A 21,224-nucleotide genomic window follows, 5' to 3' on the forward strand; every position below is an offset into this window, starting at 1 on the left:
ATTGGGCTAATTGGGCTCGGCCTAACAAATGCCTTGGATTCGAAACCAGGTTTCTTATCGGATCGAATCTTTTCAGCATTGAAACGGATCTTTTAAATTCCGTTCGAATCTACAGTATACATCTTCATGTAAAATCTGCGCGAATATTTGACAAATTAAATAATGGAGTTTTAATTCTTTCGAGTTACCACCAACTGCTAGATTGACAAATGAAATAATGGAGTTTTAATTCTTTCGAGTTACTACCAACTGGTAGATGGGAAGGTCCTGTTAAGAAGACAATGGGTGTCTATTAAAATGGGAAAAATAGATAGTAAAGAATTTCCCGAGTTCAAGAGCGTAATTACAGTAAAAAGGGCAGCAGGTAATAATTATGGTCGCTAGATTCAAATTTTGCTCCAGCTTGTAAGAAAAGGAATAAAAGAGCAAAAAAAAAAGAAAAGAAAATGCTTACATCTAAAGAAAATTTTGGTCCAGGATAAAAATATATCTGATCCTAACGCGGTATCGAGCTCGCTCGTACATCAATACAAGAAGTAAACCAATAAACCCAGCACCAATACAGGGCACTTGCATCAACAATTAATCAAAATGCTTAAAACACGAGAATAGCTTCTTTTTTTTTTTTAAGAGATAGATAGTATGCTACCCGCTTCGTTTATTTCATTTAAACTTAGCTGGAAATGTAAATCAACTAAGATTCGAACTTAAAATCTCGAGTACCAACCACCAAGTCCTTTGCCACTTGCGCTATGGACGGTCGGTTAAAACACGAAAATAGCTACCCAAATGGTCTCTGTGCAAATAATGGACAAAACGAAAAGCTATACAAACAAAGTTACAGGAATTTTATTTTCACCGTGACTAAATATTCAAAGCATAAAACTCTTCAAACACGCTCCCTTGTTTCTAAGATCATAGCACTTGGATATCCTGATTCGACCCAGTTCAGCATCTCACTGCAATTCACCCACCGGCGCCTCGTTGAGCCATAGGAAGTGGATGAAGTTGTACAACTTTCCACTCACACTCACCTGAGTGTTAATTCATCGCAGGATTTGTTAAAGAGAGAAAATTAGGATTTGTTAGAGAGAGAGAGAGAGAGAGAGAGAGAGAGAGAGAGAGGACCTTGTAAGGTGTAGGGTTTAAGCGCCTCATATGATCCGGTCGCATTTGTTCCAGCTGCTGCATGCATCGAGTTCTAATCTTTTTTATCGATGGTAGTTCTTCTCTTGGTTTACCTGCAAGAAATAAAAGGGAAATAATTTATAAGACTATACAAGATCATAGAACGCGGAGCTTTGCACTGAAGGACTTTTCAATGGTTGGGAATGCCCTTCCTCATTTAAAATAGAAACTTATGATCCAAGTGCTTGCTTGGCCTTAGCTTCAGGAATAGTGTCCCCACTCCGAAAAGCAGTTGCAGCGCATTGAGACACAGAAAATTCAGAGCTTCCATTGCGACGGGGAAGCCGAAAATAAGTTTTTGGGCCTCGCAAGGCAAAAGCTCCTGTTTGAATCTTTCGCTTCTTTTGCAATTAGTAGTAGTATGATTTTTACCATACAAGATAGTAAAGGGTGTTCTAGTAAAAACAACTACTAATTCTTTTTCAAAGGCTCTAATTTAAGTAGCACTTTTATAGAAGCACATAGGCCCTAAGACACATCATCATATAAATAAAGTGATCTTTCTTAAGAGCATTATTTGCTGCACTTTGCAACAACTGTTGATTAACCAGTTTACATAACACCATGGTGAAGATAAAAATAAAGGTGCCCAAAAAAAACAAAACAACAGGGAAAAATGAAAGGAAATGAAGGTTCTTACATGAATTTCCAGGCCAATAACACTTTAGAAGCTCCTCCACACGCTGAGGAACGACATATGCCCTCTTAGATTCATTAAAGGGGTGACGACAGAGAATGCGCTCACCTGCCTAAGATATTGAAATAATAAAAAGGGGGAGGGGTCGATGCAAAGTTTGTAAAGGAAACTTCATTTTGCAACTTCACTAGCTGAAAATAAAAAGTAAATACATGAAATCCCTCTCTTTGAAATGAATTTCCCCATTAACTCGTGCAGATACTAACCACCGAACAAGAGACCATAACTCACCTTAGGAGGCGGTTCACTTTCCCCAGATATTATATCTACCAATGGGTAGCCTTCTTTTCCGTACAAGCGGAAGCATCTTTTTTTACATGGTATGGACACCTAGAAAACAAACAATATTAATTATTCAACCAAAAAAATCAAAATCCCAACCATGTAGAATCTTCAGGAAATGTACCTTCGCTATGTCCTCCGATAGTTTGATGCGAGGCTGATTATTAATCTCGACTAACTTGAATACACAACCAAGAGCTGCTTGAGCATAACATGTTACAAGATAAGTCCCAATTCCATAGGCATCTACCTCATGTCCCTGGAGAGAGAGAGAGAGAGAGAGAGAGAGAGAGCTTGTGTTACCCAGTAGTAAATAACATAAACCAAGGTTTTCAAAACCCATTTCAAAATGTGCTACAGTTAACGTGGTGTTTATATGTTTCCAGCTTATTTTCTGAAGTTCTTACAAACAGCATTAAACATCTTGAGCAAGGCTTTATTATCTTACCTGCTTATTCAAGGCATCTATTGTTTCCTCATTCAGATCGTTGCTAGCGGTAATAGCCATTTCCCCAAAACCAGCGATGCCGAATTCCTTTTCTATCGCACGAAAGAACTTTCGAGCTTCATTTGACTGATAAGCTAGATCACCAGAATCCAATCTAATTCCAGATGGTTTATACCTGCATCAGTTATGTTTGGTTTTCAGCTTCGCAAAATTGAAAAAACTATACATGAACAGAAGAAATAGCACCCTTTGTTATGCGTACAGAAATATGTCAAATTATATCATATAGATATACACGGAAAGAGAAAATGATTTTGTCATACAGAAAATAGGGCAGTTTGTTGTAAAATGATTTTAATACAAAAGCTTACCCCAAACTGTTAAGTGCTAAAGCTACTGCGCAGAAGTTTGGAAGTCCACTTCGCATAACCTGGTGAATAAAAGCATTCACTAAATTACTGTCAAAACAATGAAAATGACGACAATCATCTATTGAATGAAAATCTTGCTCTATGGAACTATTAATGCACATATAGTTGGAAAAAAAAAATTGAACATGAAGCAGGGGGCACATGAATATTGGAGCCTTAACAACAATTTTTATAAATTACCGAAGTGCACTTGATATGAGAATAATGAACTTCCTCGGAAAAAAAAGAAAAAGATATTAGAATGATGAAACTTCAACTGAGGAAATATAACTAGCTTCACATTTTCCGCTGATCTATTGAATCATCCACAAAGCAGCTATGCATGTGTGAAAAGATTCATATCATGAAATCAAAGATGAAGCATAATAGATAAGAAATCCATTATGACAAGCACTTAAAAACTGAGCACAAGCATATGGATTGCATTAGAGAAAAAGTAGCAAATAGGGATATATCCAGAGTTGATCCCTCATCAAGGCAGATAGGAGAGTTGCCAAATGCTCTATCATGTTCTCTCTCTATACAAAATATAGTCAATGCTGCACATGTAGTTGTATACGAGTATATAGCAGCTAGGTGCAACATAAGTGGCGAAACATCCTTTTTTTCTAATGTTAATTCGATAAATACATCTGCTTATAAAGATAAAATAGCTCTTCCAAAGAGTAAAAACATTATCTTGCCACGAGTCAAAAGCATTGCATGCGAGCATTTTCCATCAGTTCGTAAAATTACAGAGTAAAATAAAAACAACAAAAAAGAATCAGACTACCAAAGCTGCAAAAACTCACATCGTAAGTGTCTACAAGCGCTAGAAAGTTGTGTGGAAATGCCAATGCATATGAAGTGAACGCAGCAAGCTCACTTTGATTTGTCTCACCAAACACACCATGCAAAGAACCTGCAAGCTAATTTGCAGAAGGGAATGTGACATTATTTCCATGCTATAGATGATAAATTGATAATTAATAGTGATCAAATAGCTGTAAACTCGAATGTTATAAATATATAAACCAGCAAATATATAAACTCCTGCAGATACATATAACCCTGCAAACATGCATAATTCTGGAAACAGAGTGGGCAAGTGTACATGTAACCCAGAAAGCCTTATTAATCTGCACACATTTTCCTGATGAGGACATGAATGGAAATAACTATGGATTTCAGAAGCGCACACAAAAACACTAAGCTTGCAGGGGTATTTACATAAATTTACACATTTTCACTAGTATATATGCGAGAAAAAAAAAAAGCATTATAAAAAGCCAACATTGAAGATAAAAGAAAAGTGGAGCCCAGCAATTAGCACCTGAATTCTGCTGAGCCAAGTCTGGACCAGACTAACAAAATCCTCACAAACTCTTGAGCCATCATGACTCTTAAGTGCTTTGTCCAGTATCTCATCGATGCTCTAGTAAAAAGTTTAGTATGTGAGAAAAAGTTAAATTACACTTCTAGCAGTGCCGAAAAGATAGATAATAGAGAGAAAAGAAAACATCTAGAATCTTAAATCATTTCTGTATAGAAGTGAATGTAACAAAATGCACTTTGCTTAAAGGTAAAAAAACAGACAAGACACTCTTATCCAACAATGTCCAAGATCACATAATTGATAAACAAAGTGCGCAAAAAGATGGAAAAAGTTAATGAAGATATTTTTGAAGTAAATCAGAGGGTGATTCACTAAGTTTATGAAGATAAAAGGAACTAAAATACAGTTCTGCAGCTATAATCTATTCAATTAGTGTTTCGCTACACAAGTTTAAAAAATAAAATAAAATATTATAGGGGCGTATTTGACCCAGCTAGAAATTCTAAGGTGTGAGTGAATTACAATGACAAAATATACATATGGTAAAAATAAGCCACACTATTTTATTGTCCGCACCAAATGAAGAATATCGCCATAAAGGGAAAAAAACACAAAAAGCAAAAGGGGAATGTACCAACCATATATGAGCTGACAAAAGCATGAGAATGTGTCCCACGAAGTGGAATGCCAAACAACTTTCCAGCAGCTACATTGCTGTACATAGGATAAGAAATATTATCCATAAGGCCAAGACAAATCTAATAGATAATTTCCCTATGCAAAAACTGATAAATTAAGATTTTTTACACGTAACACATTTTTAGAAAGCCAACAAACCTAATAATCCATATCTTGTTACAACAAATTGTATCAAAAAACTCATGTTACAGTCAAGCTTCAAGCATACACAAAGTTAATAGCATTAATATACACAAAAAAAACAAGGTTTAAAATGAAAAGAAGTATGAAAATAAACATATAAATGAAGAAACTAAGTTTCTATTAAGGTAGTTTCATAAATCGATGGAACCAACAGATGTACCTTTTCAAGAAGATTTATATTTATACAACTAGGTAGGTGATAATGCTTCAGCCTAGCAAAATTTACTTCACATCTTACAGATGTTTATTCCTAACACCATTTTTAAGTATAGTATGACTTCGTATAATATTAATAAAGAATGGAATGAAGGAAGATACTAGTTGCATTATGATGGTCCTCGTAATCAACTTGAGGATTCATTAGTTACGATTTTTTACATTATTTTGTAGGATAGGACATGACAAAAGATTTACTAACTTATTTTTCTGCAGAATCTAGAGAACCCAATTTGCATGCAGCATGCATGTGTTGAATCATCACAGAAGAAATGCAAAAACACCAGGAAACCTACCTATGACCAGAGCACGAGCTTTAATCTCATCAAGATGAAAAAAGAAATTTGAGAATTTGGTCAGTATAATTATACTAGATTAAGATAGCAGACCTTGTTGCATCAAATCCTCCAATATAGGTATATTTTGAAGCACTTATTCCACCATCAGGACCCTAGAACATCAACCGGAAAAGTTAAAGCTTTCACGAAGGACCAACAAATAAGATGTTTAAGTGTTAAATCCAGTGAGATAGGAGGAGATTGTCCACCTGTGCTCGTCGAAGTCCAAATTCAAGTAGAATTTTCGATTTTCCTGCTACAAAGCGGTGCCGTGCAGCATTTGTTGTCACCAAAGAGGCATAATTAACTAGATTGATAAATGGAGTCTCAAGCAGTTGAACCACCTAATTAGCACATAGAAATAAACACCTTTGACATGGATTCTCACTGTGCAAGGATAATACAGAAGTGCGTAACTATGGAAAGGAATTTTTTTTTCATGGCCATATACATAAGAAAATAGCAAGTTAATGGATTTCTGGTTTACTCACAGCAACTGGTCCTTCAACTCTCATCAAGGGGACCTTTGGAAAAACAACAGAACCCTCAGGAATGGCGTATACCTCCACATCAGAACAGTCGATTTCCTTTAGGTAGTCAAAGAATCCCTCCTAGATAAATAGGTGAAGAATCATAATGTAAGCATAGAAATCTCTGGCTATCTACATATGATTATGAGATCAACAGACCAATCAAATAACATCAGGAAAGTGGTTTACATATCTCATGACAAGGAATGGTCACGCACAGTGTTTCTTGGCAGCCATTAGAAATTCAAATGATATAAAGGAAATAAATTTACCACTGCTATTTGCAACTCAATCAATGGGAAGAACAATGATTTTCCAGGTAACAAGTTGACTCTCTTTTTACCTTCTGCAATTAGCTTGCTTTATATTTAATATTTGTCTAATTGGATTTATATTGCCACCCACAACCTCAAAATAGAGGAAAAGGAGTTAATGGCTCTGCCACTAATTTAGCTTGTTCTCTTACCAGAAAAAACAAAATGCAACAAATCCACCAGACAGTTTAGAATTTCTCCAACACAAAAAATCATTGACAATAACTCTCCTAGTGTGGGTGATAAGTTATGGTTCTCTCTTTTGTGATTCATATCTAGGCATGTTTTACACTTGTATTGAACGGTGGAACAAAATGAAAAGTTACATTGGCTACAAATGAAGCCATATAATGTCCATAAGGATAAAATTGAAAAAGTTCTGCAACAGAAAGGCCAGAAGAACTTATGCTAATTTACAAAGAAACTCCTGCCAAAAGTGATGCAGCAGAGATAACTTAAAAAGGACAATAGTGGCTCCCCAAGTTAAAAGTAATAAATTCATGGCAAACACAGAGAGAAGGAAACTATCAGAGTTTCCAGAGCACATGACACTCATTTTTTTATAAATTACAAAACATGCTTATCCTCGGAGCAGGAAAAAATAATAGTCACAATATAGGCTGCATGTCATTCACCTCATGTATTGTCGGCATGACTGACTTCAGAAAAGTTATATCCTCGTCTTTGAGCTTAAAATTGGCTATAAAGTGGATGCATTCTTCAAGACCAGCAAAGACAGTGTATTCACCACCAAAGGGGTTCTTTCTGAAGTACAGATCAAACCTGTAACAAACTAAAAGCGACTAGTAAATACAAAGCGACCTACGTGAAATCTTTAACAGACGACTCCAAATAATCAGACTGACCAAAACAAGGAAGCGGGACATAGAATATAATCTCATATAAAGCTAGTTTCAAGCAGCTTGCAAACATAAAATGAACAAAGTCACAAACAGATGCCTTGACAAATGAAGAATTGCAATAATCGTCGTAGTTTTATGGTTGGATCTGTTTTGAGAATTGAGCAGTCAGGACAACTCAATTTCACCTAGGTAACAAATTAAGACGAACCTAAGGGTAAAAGGAAATAGCTTTAAACTGATCACAGGAATACCAAATACACTACCCATCAGACAAAGACGAATATCTCCTTCCAGCAGTATCAGGCCATTTCCACTACCTTACACCATATTTCATCAAGTGGCCATGAAAGAGATGAAAATGGTCGCAAATAATTGGAGGACGATCCATATGTATTGCAATTGATTCTACCGAATAGTTTTTTTTTTTTTTAAGGTCCTTATTCTATACAGCTGAGAAGGACAGTGATGTTTAAATACACATCAGATATTTCACCAATGTGCTTTGTTAAAAATAAAGAAAAAGAAAAAACTTTATGAGATAAATACCTATTCTGAGCAGCTGGCATAATGCAATTATCAGACAGCATCAAAATCAAAATAATGTAAATGACATTTGAAGACATCACGCATTCCACCTCTCATCCCCTCAAAACAAAATGTAAAAAAGACATAAAACTACAAACATTAGGCGCACAAACGTTAGTTTAGAGCTTGCTCCAATGCTAAAACTAACAACTCTTGTCCAATCATTTGGTCTGCATAACATAATGATTACAATAAATATGACATGCAGCATCCAAATCTCAGAAGCAATCAAATAAATGGCTAACTTTCATCAACAAAAGAAAACTAGGGAAATCATCAAATAACACTTAGTCATTTGGCACATTTGCTCTATACTGCACTACGATTTCATTTCTCACACTTAATTAACCAATAGTTGTTGTTTTATTATGCCATAAGGACCTGATACCGACGATAGGTTAGAAATTGTACGTGCAATCAAAACCAACTCAAAATACAAATGGCCATAAAACAGAGCTATCATTCCCATATTCCATTTCTAGCATACCACATGCCTTTGTTAACATGTTGTTAATGGGAGGTCCTTATGGCGTAATGAAATAGCAGTCACGTAATATCGAAGTGCAAATTTGCTAATCCACAACGTGTTATTCGATATTTTTTCCCATATATCTAACACGAACATTAACGAAACCTAAGCATTTCATGAAGAAAATGATCCCAACAACATATTTAAGCTAGGAAAAAACGTCAAACATCTTCTGATCAACACAAACAGCACCAAATCAACGCGAAATCGAGGGCAAATTCACGTAACAGAGGGATCGAGAGCACTCACACGGCTCGATCGAGGTGCTTCCCCGCCTTCCAATAGGCGTATGCCATGGTGAACTGGTACAAGTCCGTGAGCATCGGCGTCACCATTGGATTCGTCGGCCTCCCTATCTCCGCCGCCGCCGACCCGTTCTCCGTCGCCTTCGCCACCGCCGCCGCCATGGCTGAGCTCCTTCTCTTCTTCTTCTTCTTCTTCCCCTCCTCCCACTCGATCTCTTGGCTTTGTTAGGTTTACGATCGCAAGCAGAGGAGGAGAAGAAGAGGAGGGAGAGGGAGAGGAGGGAAGAGGCGAAGGAGAAATAGGCGGTGGTATTTATAGTGTGTTTCCCCTTTTGGTTCAGCATCGTTTTGGTTGTCGCTTTTTTTTAATTTAATTAAAATAAAATATTAGAGGCCACCATGCAAAACGATGATGATATTATTATTAAAGGCCTTTTTTGCATTTTGGCCCCTGACAAAAATTATTTTAAAAATAGTCCCAATAAATTTATATTTACAAATATGGTCATATTCCTGTCACGCAGGTGCCACTTCAGTACCACGTAAACAGGGTTGTGCCAGTTTGTTAAGTTAAATACAGTGAACCATTCACCATGTCTAAATACGGTGAATGGTTCACCATGTTTAGAAAAAATATAAGAAAAATATAAATACGGAACACGTTGAACCATTTATCGTATTTGAACACGGTGAATAAGGAATATAAGTATGGAACACGGTAAATTATTTACCGTATTTGAACACGGTGAATGATTCACGATTAACTGTGTTCAATTTAACACCCCCCAGCTTGCGTGGCGCTAATGTGACGTTTGCGTGACAGGGATAGGGCAAAATTTGTAATTATAAATTTGATGGGACTATTTGTAAAAAAAAATTTGAGGAGGCTAAATACAAAAAAAAAACCCTTATATTAATTAATGAAATTTATATATTAATCAAAATATAATCACTGTATTCAATATACATAAATTCTAATACGGAAGCAATTAATATCACTAAACCATCTGAAAATTTGAAAGTAGTATAGTACAATGAAACATTACAAGTTTACGCAGAATTTCTAATCGACCAAATTAATTTGATATAATTTATTTTTTTTTCAGATTTAAATGTTAAATAAATTAGAGTAAATTGTACATTTAATTGATGCTTTGCTACAACATATCTAATCACACCAATCTATTTTTCCTATGGATATATAGTACTATTAATACTTTAGAAATTACTAATAATATATGCATTGATTAAATATTAGCCATAATGCATTGAATGAGAATGAGCCCATTGATTCTATGTAATTTGTACATAGTTAAGATAAATTTGTTAACATCATCATAAGCCCTAAATATGCTAAATAAATATGGTGACCTAATGTTATAGAGTGTTGTAACAAGCACTATAATTTAATGAAAAATGTGAGGAGTGACCAAAATCAACAAATGAGCCGGGTCAATGAGGCTAATTGCTTTGCTGATGCAATGGATGTGGAATCTGGAACATAGTGGATTGTCGCTTTCCAATGAATGTGGAAGCTACGAGTCATTAGTCACGTCATATGATGACTTAAAAAAAGCTTACTTTGTGGGAGTCATAAAGTTGATAGTGAAATGCCATTTATTTATCACAAAATTTCTGATTCAATTATCTAAAATTATTTTTTAAAATAACTTAAAATATATTTTCACCTAAAAAACTATAGGCCAATTTGCATAAAAAAATTCACAAGTTTTGAGCTTTTGCAAAACTGGGCCACCTTTTTCAATTTTGTATATTCGGGCCGAATTTTTCACCATCGGACGAAAATACTCTTATTCCTTTTCTTTTTCTCTCTTCTTTTTGCTCTCTCTTTTTTCTTTCCTTCATTATTTTTTTTTCTTCCGCCGCCGACTCCTCTGTAGCGCCCTCCCCATCGCCTTCTCCTCCTCCAATGAACCCACCTCCTCCTTCCACTGCCTCTCCCTCTCCCACTACAACGCCTCCATCTCCTCCTCCAGATCCGACCCCACCCCTACGGTGCCAATCTCGAGGACTCCCGCGGCGGCGGCGGCGGCGGAGGAGGAGTTGGCCGGGGATCCCTCTCCACCGACCACTTCTTCTCCGACCTCCTCCGCGCCTACCTCATTGCCGACCTCGCAGAGATCGCCGGCCACATGATTCGCACCAGGTGCGGCCAGGAGCTGAGCCAGATGTACATCGCCGTTCGCCGTGACGCCATCGTGGAGACCCTCGCCGCCCTTGGCGTCGACAAGATGAGCATCGAGAAGGTCTAGAGGATCAAGTAGGGCACCCTCTACTCCAAGATGAAGAAGTGGATCCATGCCCTCAAGATCATCGTCCAAGTCCTACTCTCCAGCGGGGGAGATAAGAGCGTCCAAAGAATGCAAATTTTTTAAGTGTAAAAATGGTGTAATGGTGTAAAAAAGAAGAAGGAAGAGGAAAAGGAAGGGGAGGAGAAGAAAAAATTATGCAATTTTGGGAGAAATGATGCAAAATTGTGCGATTCTCACCAAAATTGGCCCTATTTTTTTACCAATTTTGCACCATTTTTTCCAATTTTGCACTATTTAGGTAAAATTTACACTATTTTTTTTTTCCTTCTTCCTCCAATTTATACTATATTTTTTTCTTCCTCTTCTTCCTCCTTTCTCCTCCTTCTCCTCCCTGTGGCATCGTGTAGCACCGCCTCGGCAGCCCACCTTCTCGGCGTAGGTAGGGCTCGAGATAGGAAAGGTGGGGGTGGCGACAGCGGAGCGCGGTCGGGCCAGCTGCGGAGCCCCGCAAGGACCAGGCACCCGCGCGTGGCGGCGAGGAAGGCCAAGAACGGAGACGCTCCGGGCGCACAGGGGCGGAGGGGGCGGGTCTAGGCTCGGCCCCCGCGCCCTCTACTTTGGCCCCGCGCCTTCCGCCTCGCCCCGCGCCCTCCACCCCTGTGCCCCCGGAGTGCCGCCACTCCTCGCCTTTCTAGGCGGCAGAAGAAAAAAAATAACAAAGGAAAAAAAAAAAAGAGAGAAAAAAGAAGAGAGAGAAAGAAAACGAATAAGGATATTTTCGTCCGATGGTGAAAAATCCAGCCCAAATATGCAAAATTGAAAAAGGTGGCCCAGTTTTGCAAAAACTCAAAACTTGTGAATTTTTTATGCAAATTGGCCAATACTATAAGGGAAAAAAAAAAAAAAAAAAAAAAGGAGACAAGATCAAGCTGTATAAGTCTCCTATTTTGTTAATGAGTTTCACAACATTATTCTATATATTATTAATATGTTGGTAAATTTCTATGATATTTTAAAATACGCATATTAGCAAATCAAAAGCTTTCACATCAAGATTTGAAAGCACCTAAAACATAAAGTTAAGGGTCCGTTTGGTTAAATTTAGTTATAAAAACATTGTAGTTGAAAATATAAGCAGTTGCAAATACTGTAGTCATAACTATATCTAGTCTGTTTGATTTTATCCAGTTGCAACTGTTGCAATTACATTTCTTCTGTTTGGTAGACTGCAGTTGTGATTTGTATTTATAAATTCTGTCAATTTTTAAATGAAAATGTGAGATTAGCATTGTAGCAGTCAAATCGCCAACCTTGTTTATCTCACTTGAGAAGTGAAAACTACTTTCTATTTAAAAATGAAAAAAGAAAAGAGTCTTAAAGCCCACATAAAATTTGGCCCAGTGAATAATAAGCCCAAGAATTTTTTGTAGTTATCAAGTATCGATTGGGCTGGAGCCTTATTACGGCCATTGGATCTCAAAACGGCCCAGGAGTGATAAGTTGGGCTTTTGTTTGAGATGAAATGCTGATTAATTTTGAAAAGTTTTTAAAATATTTAGTTCTCCCAATTTTTGAATAGGTCACTACTATTATACATTTAAAAGTTTAACAATAATTTAAAATCTACATAATATGTATTATTCTACATAAAAATTTTCTACTAATAAAAATAATTCGATCGTTCATCAGCGGTGGAAAATATCATAGCCATCCATATCAAACGACTAATATGCATTTTGCTGCTAAAAAGCTCAATGCGCAAAATTTTTTAATGCACGAGATTACACCCATCGTATTTCCCTGCATAATTACTCTATATCAATCAACTAGGAACGTTCTCCTCTCATAATTTATTAGCACGAAGCTTATCATAGGTGTAAAACTTTTATTTTGCGTGTAATTAGAAATAAACTCAGCTAAAAATATAAGACTTAAAACTTTGAGTATCAATAAACTGCATTACATACGGTCGGTAAAAACTTCTTTTCTTACATTCGATTAATAAAAACTTTATTGTGTATGCAGAAATTTTTTGTATATAAAATATAAGCAATGTATTCCTCAATTTTACAACTTTATTTTACCTATTAGGAACGTTCCCCACTCTAGTAACAGCTACCAACTAACAACACCACACTTCACCCCCACACGTGCGCCATTGAATGGAGATTCGATCTGTCACGGTGGGCCCCACGATGCGCCCCAGCCTAGTCCGTCGGATCATCATCGAACGGCCGGTATGAATTCTGGCTCTGCGGGGGTTTTCGTAGTCCTGGGCCCGATGCGGTCAAAGTAGTAGAAGGCGAAGGTCGGGCTAGGGCGCGACAGCTGTATGCACGTGCGGGCCAGAGGTGGCACGTGCGCACGGGGAAGAGAGAGGAGGGGAGAGAACCGGGCCGGACCGGGCATTTCCCCGGTCGGGTTGACCGGTAACAGGGCCGGGCCCGTCGAACCGGGTGGGCCCCACCTGAAACATCCAATGCCTCGCACGCGTGCGTCGCCGTATCGCTACGCGACACGTCGCGGCGTACGTGGCTCCCGAGGGAATCGCCATTATCCGAGTAATATACCTTTTATAAATTTATTAAAATTATTTTTCTAATAATTAAAATATTTACTTATTATTATTACTATAATGCCACTCTATTATACGGCGCACGAGTTTTTTTTTTTTTTTTTNAAAAAAAAAAAAAAAAAAAAAAAAAAAAAAAAAAAAAAAAAAAAAAAAAAAAAAAAAAAAAAAAAAAAAAAAAAAAAAAAAAAAAAAAAAAAAAAAAAAAAAAAAAAAAAAAAAAAAAAAAAAAAAAAAAAAAAAAAAAAAAAAAAAAAAAAAAAAAAAAAAAAAAAAAAAAAAAAAAAAAAAAAAAAAAAAAAAAAAAAAAAAAAAAAAAAAAAAAAAAAAAAAAAAAAAAAAAAAAAAAAAAAAAAAAAAAAAAAAAAAAAAAAAAAAAAAAAAAAAAAAAAAAAAAAAAAAAAAAAAAAAAAAAAAAAAAAAAAAAAAAAAAAAAAAAAAAAAAAAAAAAAAAAAAAAAAAAAAAAAAAAAAAAAAAAAAAAAAAAAAAAAAAAAAAAAAAAAAAAAAAAAAAAAAAAAAAAAAAAAAAAAAAAAAAAAAAAAAAAAAAAAAAAAAAAAAAAAAAAAAAAAAAAAAAAAAAAAAAAAAAAAAAAAAAAAAAAAAAAAAAAAAAAAAAAAAAAAAAAAAAAAAAAAAAAAAAAAAAAAAAAAAAAAAAAAAAAAAAAAAAAAAAAAAAAAAAAAAAAAAAAAAAAAAAAAAAAAAAAAAAAAAAAAAAAAAAAAAAAAAAAAAAAAAAAAAAAAAAAAAAAAAAAAAAAAAAAAAAAAAAAAAAAAAAAAAAAAAAAAAAAAAAAAAAAAAAAAAAAAAAAAAAAAAAAAAAAAAAAAAAAAAAAAAAAAAAAAAAAAAAAAAAAAAAAAAAAAAAAAAAAAAAAAAAAAAAAAAAAAAAAAAAAAAAAAAAAAAAAAAAAAAAAAAACCAAAGCCGCATGTGATTTTTTGTGAGTCTGTGACAACCCCGTTACTCGTTTACTCCCTCGATCGCCCCCTTCTTCGTTACTCTCGAATGCGTTACTACTTAGTAGTACTTACCTCCTCTCCACGTCCCCGCACGTGCGCCCGCTCTCTTCTTATTCCCCCAACCCCCATTCATTTGATGATCCATTCATTCATTCATGCACTGTCTCTTATTAGCTTATTAGCTAATTAGCAGCAGGCAAGCCCGGCCAACATTCATTCATTAAGAAAAATAAATGCCAGGAAGGGAGGAGAGGAAGAAGGAGAGGGGAAGGGTACCGGGGGTGTCGGTGTCGGTGGAGGTGGGGGTGGGGGTGCAGGTGCCGTGGCATTTTCGGTGCCCGATATCGCTGGAGCTGATGAGGGACCCGGTGACGGTGAGCACGGGGCAGACGTACGACCGCGCCAGCATCGAGGCGTGGGTGGGGACGGGCCACACCACCTGCCCGGTCACGCGGGCGCCGCTCCCCGACCCGACGCTGATCATCCCCAACCACACCCTCCGCCGCCTCATCCAGGACTGGTGCGTCGCCCACCGCTCCCTCGGCGTCGAGCGCATCCCCACCCCCAAGCAACCCGCCGACCCCGCCCTCCTCCGCCTCCTCCTCTCCCAGGCCTCGTCGTCCTCGTCGTCGGCGGCGAGGGTCGCGGCGGTGCGAAGGCTCCGGGCGCTGGCGCGGGAGTCGGAGAAGAACCGCGCGGCGATGGCGACGCGGGAGATGAGGTCGGCGATGGTGGAGATCGCGTTCGATGGGGAGGAGGAGGAGGAGGAGGAGGAGGAGGAGGAGGAAGGGGGGGGTTTGATGGATCTGGAGGCGGAGGCGATGGGGGTGCTGGCGATGGTGGGGGTGGGGGAGGAGGAGGCGGCGGCGGTGGCGNAAAATCAGTGCAGCACATCACAAGACATGATCTATAATTGTTTTTTTTTTTTTTCAATATTATTTTGTGGTGATCAAATTATCTCGAAATCCAAGTGAGGACAATTTCCCCTGCGCCATAGTTGTTGGCTAGCAATATCTCTAAATTAACATTTGTTTTTCAAACATTAGAGGAAATTAAACATTTATCAGACAACATAAGTAAAACTTTTATTACACTTATATTAGGGATAATTTGGTTTACAATTTATAATATTTTACAAATATCATATATTTTATATTTAAAATGTCTATATCTATATCTACATCTATATCTATACATTATTTCTCCTAAAGTTGCCACTATGACAACTTTTTCTTCATAGTTGAATATAGGCTCCATCCCGAACTCTTTCTTTGACTGTTACTTTCGTTCAACAGCAAGATATATCTCACCCCTCATGTATTAGTGTCTATTTTTTTAGAGAGAAAGGTGACATGTCATTTGTTTCCTTTATTTTTTTTATAAATAAATTTAGCTGAAACTTCGAATGCCAACCACTAAACCCTTTGCCACTTACGATAGAAACAGTCAATCCTTATGCTTATAAATTGCAAACCTTTGCAATGTGATGTACATAAATATCCTTACTAGTAATGGAAGAGAAAAAAATAATATGCTATTTGTTTTATTTATTTTTTTAATAATAATTTAAATATGAAAATATGAAATAATTAGATTTTAAATATGAAGCTATTTGCCACTTACAGTCGAAACGGTGAGTGCTTATGTATATAAATTGAAAACCTTTGCAATGTGATATACTAGTACTAGTAATAGAAGGATAGGATAACCGACCGTCCTTAGAGCAAGTGGCAAAGGATTTGGTGGTTGGTATTCGAAACCCAAGTTCAAATCCTAGTTGATTCATATTTCTAGCTAAATTTATTTCTAAATAAAATAAACGAAGCGTGTAGCGTGCTACTCTTCCAAAAAAAAAAAAAAAAAAAAAAAAAAAAGAAAAAGAAAAAAAAAGAGGATAGGATACGGCCACGGACGACAGTAACGTGAGCGAGATATATTTAATAATAACAAAATACCCCGAGCGCGCATAGAAAATTAAAAAAAAAAAGAAACAAAAAAAAAAAAAAAAAACAAAGCCGCATGTGATTTTTTGTGAGTCTGTGACAACCCCGTTACTCGTTTACTCCCTCGATGCGCCCTTCTTCGTTACTCTCGAATGCGTTACTACTTAGTAGTACTTACCTCCTCTCCACGTCCCCGCACGTGCGCCCGCTCTCTTCTTATTCCCCCAACCCCCATTCATTTGATGATCCATTCATTCATTCATGCACTGTCTCTTATTAGCTTATTAGCTAATTTAGCAGCAGGCAAGCCCGGCCAACATTCATTCATTAAGAAAAATAAATGCCAGGAAGGGAGGAGAGGAAGAAGGAGAGGGGAAGGGTACCGGGGGTGTCGTGTCGGTGAGGTGGGGTGGGGGTGCAGGTGCCGCTGGCATTTTCGGTGCCCGATATCGCTGGAGCTGATGAGGGACCGGTGACGGTGGAGCACGGGGCAGACGTACGACCGCGCCAGCATCGAGGCGTGGGTGGGACGGGCACACCACTGCCCGGTCACGCGGCGCCGCTCCCGACCGACGCTGATCATCCCAACCACACCCTCCGCCGCCTCATCCAGGACTGGTCGTCGCCCACCGCTCCCTCGCGTCGAGCGCATCCCCACCCCAAGCAACCGCCGACCCCGCTCCTCCGCCTCCTCTCTCCAGGCCTCGTCGTCCTCGTCGTCGGCGGCGAGGGTCGCGGCGGTGCGAAGCTCGGGCGCTGGCGCGGGAGTCGGAGAAGAACCGCGCGGCGATGGCGACGCGGGGAGAGAGGTCGGCGATGGTGGAGATCGCGTTCGATGGGGAGGAGAGAGGAGGAGGAGGAGGAGGAGGAGGAAGGGGGGGTTTGATGGATCTGGAGGCGGGAGGCGATGGGGGTGCTGGCGATGGTGGGGTGGGAGGAGGGAGGCGGCGGCGGTGGCGGGCGGCCGGAGCGGCTGCGGCGGCTGGGGAGGGCGGTGGCACGCGCGCGACGCGGAGGCCCGGCCAGCCGCGGCGGTGGTGGAGGCGCCGCGGCGGCGGGGCGCGCGGGCGGCGCTGGGTCGGCGAGGGCGTCATCGAGGGGCTCGTGGCGCTCGTCGACGAGCGCGGCGGCCTCCGCGGCGGCGGCGCGCGCGGGGGTGGCGGGCCTCTTCGCGCTGTGCCTCGCGAAGGAGAACCGCGCGCGCCGCGATCGCGGGGGGCGGCGGCGGCGCTGATGCGGCGCATCGCGCGGGCGGGGGCGGGGGCGGGGGAGGGAGCGGGCGCTGGCGACGGTGGAGCTGCTGTGCAGGCGGAGGGGGGGAGGGAGCGGTGCGGCGAGGGGGCGGGGGAGCGGCGGCGGCGGTGGCGCGCTGGCGCGGGCGATGGGGGCGGGAGGGCGGAGGGGCGCGCGAGCACGCGGCGGGGGCGCTGGCGGCGGTGGTGGGGGAGGGGGAGGAGGAGCTGCAGAAGGAGGCGGTGAGGGGCGGGGCGGTGACCACCCTCCTGCTGATGGTGCAGGGCGGGTGCTGCTCCGAGCGCGGCAAGCGCAAGGCGCAGCTCCTCCTCAAGCTGCTCCGCTCCGCGTGGCCGCACCACGACGCCATCGCCAACTCCGACGACTTCCTCCAACACTTCTGATGATATGATATTTCATCATCACTACTATTATACAGTTTTCAGCCCCCCACAACAATTAGATTACTACTACTACTACTACTACTGCTACTACTACTACTATAATACAAAATTCGAATTCGAATCTAAACCTTGTGAATCTGATTTTTGATCAGCGAAATCAGTTTTTGATCTCCATTTTGTTGTTTCTCAAAATTTTCGAGTTTTATGAGTATATATATAAAATATATATATATATGTCTTTATTAGGGGGTGTTTTTGGGATCAGGGGAGGGTGTTCTTGTTTTGGGGTTCTTGATTTTGGTGAGTGTGTATGTATGTTATGTTGGATTTTGATGGAAAAAGGAACGGGGAGAAAACATGAATGACTTAAACTGTATTCATTTTCCTTTGATTTTTTTTTTTTTTTTTTTACAAAAAAAAATCTTTGGATTGCATGATAGGTAAAATTAGAATTCAAATTAGAGTTTTGCAGTTAGCATCCGATGTCCTATTTTAGGTTTGTGTTGCAGCAGAACTGTTGATCTACATCACTTGCCAAACGCTTTGAACAGAATAAGTATTACTGAAAGTAGGAGAATTAAGAAAGTGTAACCATTGCTTGCCAAGGGCTCTACAGAAGATGCCTAGAGTTTCTGCTGTAATTTATTTTCTCTTTATTTTTAATTTTTTTGGCTATTCTCTACGTATATATATATATTTTTTTTTTCTTTGATCTTTGTTTTGGATTTTGTGTGTAAGTGTTTGAAGTACGCATCTGGAGGCACTTGGGCAGGTAAAAACAGCATGCATGAGAACAAAAGCTGAACTACTTTACCCAGCTTTTGTCTACAGCACAGTGGAATGTTACCCTACAGCTTCTCCCCTTGAGAATTGAATGAGAGATCAGAGTGTCTTTTATTTCAGAGTCCTTTTTTGACTCTGACTATGAAAGGGAGTGTTTGGTGAGGGTGATAAGTGCCTTTTAAACTCACCACACACAAGGTTGGACTCTTCTGCTGCTTTTTATTAGATATTAGGGTTCCAAAGAGATTGTGTTTTGATTGAGCAAAAAACTTGTAACCGGTTAAAACAAAACCTGAAGCATTTAATAGTATGACACATTTGCATGCATATTTAATAGGACTGAACCAAATTTACAGTTAGGATAGACTCAAATAGTTTAATGGTGGAATCTATGCCACCATTTCAACTATTCATGATCCCCTTTACTTTGACATATATATCAAAGATTGAAATGGTAAAGCAGTCACATTGTTTTTTGCAAAAAAAAAATATTATTTTCCAGCAACTCTTGCTAGGGCTAGAAGCAGAAGCATTTTAGGGTGGGAAGCTTATCTACCTCTTCCCACTATGGCTCTAAACTTTTTATTTGTCAAATATGTGTGGCTTTTGCTTTTCAAAAGGGGGTCAAACAGACACTCAGCTATCAATGAAATCATTGCAACCCATGGTCCTAAATTGCCTCTAGAACTTGAAACTTATACACTGAAGACTAATTTCTTTTTTTTTAAAAAAAAAAAAAGAGGAGAGCATAAATAAGATATCTTGCTAAAAAGAGGAAGATCCAACACCATGAGCCCCATAAGAAAAGGATAGGAGGCATTAGGTTTTCTTTAGTTGAGAAGGAAAAAAAGAGGATGCTCCCCCTTTCACCTTTCCCTTTTTGAGCAAAGGTGTCAAGTGGGTGAGGTTTCTACTCTTCCTAGGCTATTTCTGGTAATGTGGATGGAGGGTTGGATGTAGGGCTAGCAAATAAGCGAGCCGGCTCGCGTTCCAGCTCACTGGAACTCGACTTGTAATTAAATGAGCGAAGCTTAAATAAAAAATATATATATATTTGAAATTAATTTCAAAGTCGAGATTAAATATTACTAAGCTCGCACAAATTAGGTTTGAAAAACTCAAACATATATATTAAAAATATTTATAAAATATATAAAATTATTTGTAATATATATTTTAATTATATATATTTATTTATATATAACATGTATTTTAATTATTTTTTTTGAGAGGAAGGTAGCACGCTACCCGCTTCATTCATTGATTTGGTGAATTAAGCTACAGGTGTGGGGCAACCGGGCCCGCGAAACGGTCAAGGCAAAGGGCAAAAAAAAAAAAAAAAAAAAAAAAAAAAAAAAAAAAAAAAAAAAAAAAAAAAAAAAAAAAAAAAAAAAAAAAAACAACAACAACAACAACAAGAATGACGGTACTAAATTGATCCGAGCAGCGATTCCCACTCCTTCAGCAGTTTCTTGAGACTGCTTACCGCCATCCCTGAACATGTATTTTAATTGTATGTATATGTATTTTAGGCCATTGGGTCATTGTCCTTACATAATTAGGCCAGCTCACAAATAGAAATGGACATTTATTATACGGTTAGATATATCAATCAACACATAAATCATTCATACGTTTATTATGTATGTTGAACTATCAGACATTTTTCTATCAAGTTTTAGATAATACTTTATGAAAAGTAAACCATATGTTGCACGATGGTAGGAAGTTCAAGCAACTCGTTTAGTGCTCGAGCTCATCCAACTTAAAATAAGGCTCGCTCTCGCTCTCGCTCTCGCTCGAGCTCGGCTTGAATTAATTTGAAATGGAGCTTGATTCTAAATTTAGGTTCGAAATTAGTTTCAAGCCAAGCTTGAGAACTCGTTCGCGCTCAGGCCCGTTTCCACCCCTAGTGGATGGTTCTATCGTTGTCTTTGAATGCAACATTGTCCAGGGGATGCATCTAAAAGACTATACAGGAATAATATATTGCTACCAAATGAGGTGGCAAACAAGGGGATAGATAATAAGGACATATCCACCTCACTTCTTCTTCTAAGCTATCCGCTTTGTTTATTTTTTTTTAGAGATAAACTTAGCTGAAAATGTGAAGTAACTAGGCTTCAAACTTGAAACTTCGGGTATTAACAAGCAAACCCTTTGCCACTTGGGACTAAAAGCAAAAGCTTCAAAT

General features: G+C 38.6%; 2 protein-coding genes across 4 annotated transcripts; one reads left to right on the plus strand and one right to left on the minus strand.

The window, feature by feature from the left end:
• On the minus strand, positions 662-9,161 carry LOC109726684 (nicotinate phosphoribosyltransferase 2-like). Of its 3 annotated transcripts, none has more exons than XM_020256441.1 (15): positions 8,868-9,160; positions 7,277-7,424; positions 6,289-6,408; positions 6,007-6,141; positions 5,849-5,910; positions 5,000-5,075; positions 4,359-4,460; positions 3,838-3,954; positions 2,987-3,045; positions 2,616-2,790; positions 2,292-2,426; positions 2,117-2,215; positions 1,829-1,937; positions 1,129-1,241; positions 662-1,034 (listed from the first exon to the last, which is right to left on the minus strand). In XM_020256441.1, the coding sequence occupies exons 1-15, from the start codon at positions 9,023-9,025 to the stop codon at positions 957-959; spliced, it is 1,686 nt and encodes a 561-aa protein (XP_020112030.1). In that variant the 5' UTR covers positions 9,026-9,160; the 3' UTR covers positions 662-956. The 3 variants fall into 3 exon arrangements, with proteins under 3 accessions (XP_020112030.1, XP_020112032.1, XP_020112031.1); XM_020256443.1 differs by having other exon boundaries at positions 7,277-7,434; positions 8,868-8,981; XM_020256442.1 differs by lacking the exons at positions 662-1,034; positions 1,129-1,241 and having other exon boundaries at positions 1,829-2,016; positions 8,868-9,161.
• LOC109726357 (U-box domain-containing protein 26-like) lies at positions 14,605-18,651 on the plus strand. Its single transcript, XM_020255894.1, is given in 8 exon segments — positions 14,605-15,582; positions 16,293-16,300; positions 17,032-17,490; positions 17,637-17,735; positions 17,737-17,815; positions 17,818-17,881; positions 17,883-17,918; positions 17,920-18,651. Coding segments are annotated over 8 exon segments (1,755 nt in total). The 5' UTR covers positions 14,605-14,900; the 3' UTR covers positions 18,248-18,651.

Source organism: Ananas comosus, linkage group 21, assembly GCF_001540865.1.
Source record: "Ananas comosus cultivar F153 linkage group 21, ASM154086v1, whole genome shotgun sequence".
Taxonomy (NCBI): Eukaryota; Viridiplantae; Streptophyta; class Magnoliopsida; order Poales; family Bromeliaceae; genus Ananas; species Ananas comosus.

Bases quoted from the DNA above. Each gene is read 5' to 3' on its own strand.
- LOC109726684 (XM_020256441.1), bottom strand. From the start codon at position 9,025: ATGGCGGCGGCGGTGGCGAAGGCGACGGAGAACGGGTCGGCGGCGGCG. The intron at 3,046-3,837 runs GTGAGTTTTTGC...TTTATTCACCAG, and splicing joins CGCTTGTAGACACTTACGAT to GTTATGCGAAGTGGACTTCC. The intron at 2,791-2,986 runs GTAAGCTTTTGT...TAACTGATGCAG, and splicing joins TTAGCACTTAACAGTTTGGG to GTATAAACCATCTGGAATTA.